Below are 4,153 nucleotides of genomic sequence, written 5' to 3' on the forward strand. Positions count from 1 at the left end.
GACAGATGGACCAGGAGAAGACCGTCCTGTCCCTCAGCGTCTGTCAGCTGGGAGCTGAAGGGAAGAGGCGGAGCTTCGACCTGAGCGTGACCTCATACCTGCGCAGAGTCACACTCAACTACTGTGACGTCCCAGGTGACCTGCAGGAAGTCTTTCCTCAGTGACCTTTAACAAAATAAAACTACAACACATCTACATATCATCTATGTCCTCTACGCTGTTAGAAAGATAGTTCTCTAAGTGAAACCCTGAACCGTGTCCTGTTCAGGTTTTCATCAGGTCTCTGGTCACTGACTCGGTGGAGCTTCAGTGTGTGTTGTTGTTGTTGTTTGTGTTGTAGTTGTTTGTGTTGTAGTTGTATTTTGTTAAATGTGTTGTTGTTGTTTGTGTTGTAGTTGTATTTTGTGTGTTGTTGTTGTTGTTGTTGTTTGTGTTGTAGTTGTATTTTGTTAAATGTGTTGTTGTTGTTGTTGTTGTATTTTGTTAAATGTGATTCATGTCTTAATTGGTGTGTTTTTTTTTCCAGACGGCAGGAACAATCCTCTCCACCTGATCAGCTCCTCGGAGCAGCACGGCTCCGACCTGCTGAAGGTTGAGTTCATCAAGGTGAGCACAAACACACCTGACCAGTTCAGAGGAACTCAGCCTGCACAGAAATGCATCAAAGGCACCTTAATAAACAGATCTTTTTTCTTTAATTTTAAATAATTTGTCACTTTTATTTGATGAATTAAAATCAGGTCAGTGTCTTGTCTCCTGTGTGATCAGACTGACAGTGACAGTGTGTTGATGTCACGTTGGTTTTCTCCTGTGTGATTCGTCTTGCAGGCCGACCCCGGCGGTCCGAGCTTCCAGACTCTGTTCAACAACACCGAGCAGATGCTGAAGGTGGGTGGAGCTTTTTTCCATGGCAGCAGTGGGTTGGAATATTTACCACCAATTAAAATGAACCCAAAAGTTTAAATATTCTAAAAAGTGAACAACATTAAACACACTCACAGCTTCACCTTCAGGCTGTGACCAGCTGCCATCAGGAAACATTAAAGTCCATGTCAGTCACATGGTTAGTGACATCATACTCAGTTAGTGACATCATACTTCCTGTCAGCTGACAGTCAGGTAGCTCAGCTGTTTACCTCTTGTTGTTGTTTACCTGTTGTTTTTTTTTACTTGTTGTTATTGTTTATCTGTTGTTGTTCTTGTTTACCTGTTGTTGTTTTTTTACCTGTTGTTATTGTTTATCTGTTGTTGTTTACATGTTGTTGTTGTTTTTATCTGTTGTTGTTGTTTAGATGTTGTTGTTGTTGTTTACCTGTTGTTGTTGTTTACATGTTGTTGTTATCTGTTGTTGTTGTTTAGATGTTGTTGTTGTTGTTTACCTGTTGTTGTTTTTTTACCTGTTGTTGTTTATCTGTTGTTGTTGTTTACCTGCTGTTCAGGTGGAGTTTTCCTCTCTGGACTTCCTCCTTCACACTAAAGCTCTGCTGTCGACCATCAGCTTCCTCAGCAGCGCCGTACCGCCGCAGCTTGCCACTGCCCGTGACCGAGACAACAGGAAGCAAGTAGAGAAGGCGGGACTGAGCCGGACAGGTGAGTCCTGACCGCCACTCACAGGTGTACCTGACAGGAAGTGTTTGACAGGAAGTGTCTGATAGGAAGTGTCTCTGCAGTGTCTAAAGTAGCCAAAGATGGTGGCATTTTCAGCTTCAAGCTGTTCGCCGTGTTGGACTGTTTCCACGTGGAAGTGTGTGACGATCGCCGCAGCATCGCTGACATCAGAGTCCAAGGTAAGAACACATGCTCTGACACCTGAGGAGGTCACCTGAGGTCACCTGACAGCCAGCTCATGACATCATCATCATGTGACCCGCAGGAATCGATGCATCGGTGTCGGTGCAGGCGAAAGAGGCCGAGGTGTTCGCCCGACTGCGAGACATCGTGGTCACCGATGTCAACCCCCGAACCGTCCACAGGAAGGTCTCACACCCTGATGACATCACTGTTTATTTATTAATTTATTGATTTGATATTAATTATTATTGTTCTGTCAGTCGAACTTCACAGTGAGTCACTTCTGTTTGACCCCCCCTCCGCAGGCGGTGTCCATCGTGGGCGAGGAGGTGTTCAGCTTTAAGCTCCGCCTGTTTCCAGGGGCAACGGAGGGGGACGGTTACAGCGACACGTCGAGGGTCGATGGGAAGGTGACGATGCGTCTCGGCTGCATCCAGATCGTCTACCTGCACCAGTTCCTCATGTCACTGCTGGTCAGACATCACACACACACACACACACACACACACACACACACACACACTGAACACATACACAGAAGTGTTTACAGATATGTTTTGGACATGTGGACACGTGGAGACATCTCTGGGCTGACTGTGCTTTCAGTTGCGTCAGTTCTGAAAATGTCGGGCGTTTGGTGTGAATTGTGGCGTGTTTTTCGGATCATTCAAACAGGAAGTCCCTGACTGAGCTTTTATTTTGTTTTTCTAAGAAAGCATTTCCTGTTTTCATGTTCACCAGGATTCCCAGAATGCACTGCTTCACACTGGATAGATATGTCAGTTAGCTTCATGTGATATAACAGCTGTCCGTTATGCAGCGTGTTCGCAGGGTCACCTGGCAGTGACATCACTGTGATGACATCGCTGATGACGTCACTACAGCTGTGACCACGCCGTGATAGTTTAAGCGCAGTGAGGGAGTGACATCATCACTGAGAAACGTCCTGGTGAATCTTTGTATTGTTAAAAAATTGAATGATCATTATTTCAGTCAAAGAAACTGTATTTACATTTTCAGTGCGATATTTGTCGTATGGCTTCTTCTTTGGACCTTCCTGCCCTTCCACCCACATACGCAGCACGCCTAAGGCAGAAAGAACGAACCTCTCAGCCCTTCCACGCACGTACGCAGAAGCTTAATGCTGCACTACGAGCAACACATCAACAGGCTACAGGGTTATTTTGAATGAGAGTCAAAGACAAGAAGCCACAAACTGCGGCGGCTGAAAGGCGTGACGAGCTACAAACAAAATCTGAGCTTCAACTTTCCTGAGCACTCCAATGATACGGTGAAGCCTCGGCCAATCAGACGGTTTGTTTTTATCTGTGGTGTTAATGACCTCAGTGAGCTCAGAAACGACCTGGATCAGACGCGAACAGGACTGTTGAGGGCTGAGGGGTAAATCAGCTGAAAGTTTTAAGGTGAACTTTATTCTCTGATGTCTCCATTGTTTCCTCCCGCATGTGTTTCTCTACAGTTTATGGTGTTTCATGTTTGTTGTCTTGTTGGTGTTTAGTTGTTTGCTCTCCACAGTTTGTTGTCTTGTTGATGTTTTGTTGTTTTCTCTCTACAGTTCCTCTGTCTCACGTCTGTCGTCTTGTTGATGTGTTTTGTTGTTTCAGGCTTCTTTTAGCTTTCAGTATTCGTCTGCTGACGAGGTACAGCTCCCAGCATGCAGCGCTGCACTGCATCAAACCTCCCGCTTCAGCTTCACTCTGCGACTTCACTGCACCTTCTGTCCACCTTAAATATCATGAATCAGTAATTAACCCTGCTCCTCCGCTCTGCGGACGGTGTTTAGACCTGAACGAGCTGCTGAACTCAGAAACAAACGTTCAGCAGCGTCAAAGCAGCTCAGTGATTTTGAATCCCGTCGTGTTCCCTCACAATCAGAAAACGAAACTTGCTGCTGATGGATCAGGTGTAACTACTCACTGTGTTCGTCGTTTGCTGTCCGTGTTTTTATTATCACGTTCATTTATCAGAAAATGACGTAAAAACGACTGTGATGGATCGTCTCTTTTAAACTAGACAGAAAGCAGCAGTTGGCTGAGAGGAAAGGATCAGTCTACGATCTGTAAATCAGATCAACTTAATAAACCGGATCTGTGATTAAAACACGTCAATGCTTCACTTCGGATTCTGTGTTTATGGACTCTGTAGTTTGTTTAATTCCTTACATTTGTAATTTGTCAAGTTTGTTGAGTTTGCTAAGTGTGTAATTTGAATTTCTAGAGTTTGTAGTTGAATTTATTGAGTTTGTAGTTTGTAGAGTTTGATGAGTTTGTAGAGTTTAAGTATAGAGAGTTTGTAGTTTGTTGAATTTGTAGTTTGTTGAGTTTGTTAAATTTATAGTATT

The 4,153-nt window shown here is 44.3% G+C and overlaps 1 protein-coding gene across 1 annotated transcript; it reads left to right on the plus strand.

Annotated features, from left to right (window-relative positions):
- The first annotated feature begins 6 nt into the window (after positions 1-6).
- LOC121966895 (vacuolar protein sorting-associated protein 13C-like) lies at positions 7-3,542 on the plus strand. The gene is made up of 8 exons (XM_042516964.1): positions 7-135; positions 527-606; positions 829-888; positions 1,440-1,590; positions 1,671-1,787; positions 1,874-1,977; positions 2,097-2,264; positions 3,417-3,542. The coding sequence occupies exons 3-8, from the start codon at positions 880-882 to the stop codon at positions 3,540-3,542; spliced, it is 675 nt and encodes a 224-aa protein (XP_042372898.1). The 5' UTR covers positions 7-135; positions 527-606; positions 829-879.
- Positions 3,543-4,153: the final 611 nt, after the last annotated feature.

The sequence above is a fragment of the Plectropomus leopardus genome, unplaced genomic scaffold (assembly GCF_008729295.1).
Source record: "Plectropomus leopardus isolate mb unplaced genomic scaffold, YSFRI_Pleo_2.0 unplaced_scaffold2624, whole genome shotgun sequence".
In the NCBI taxonomy this organism is placed as follows: domain Eukaryota; kingdom Metazoa; phylum Chordata; class Actinopteri; order Perciformes; family Serranidae; genus Plectropomus; species Plectropomus leopardus.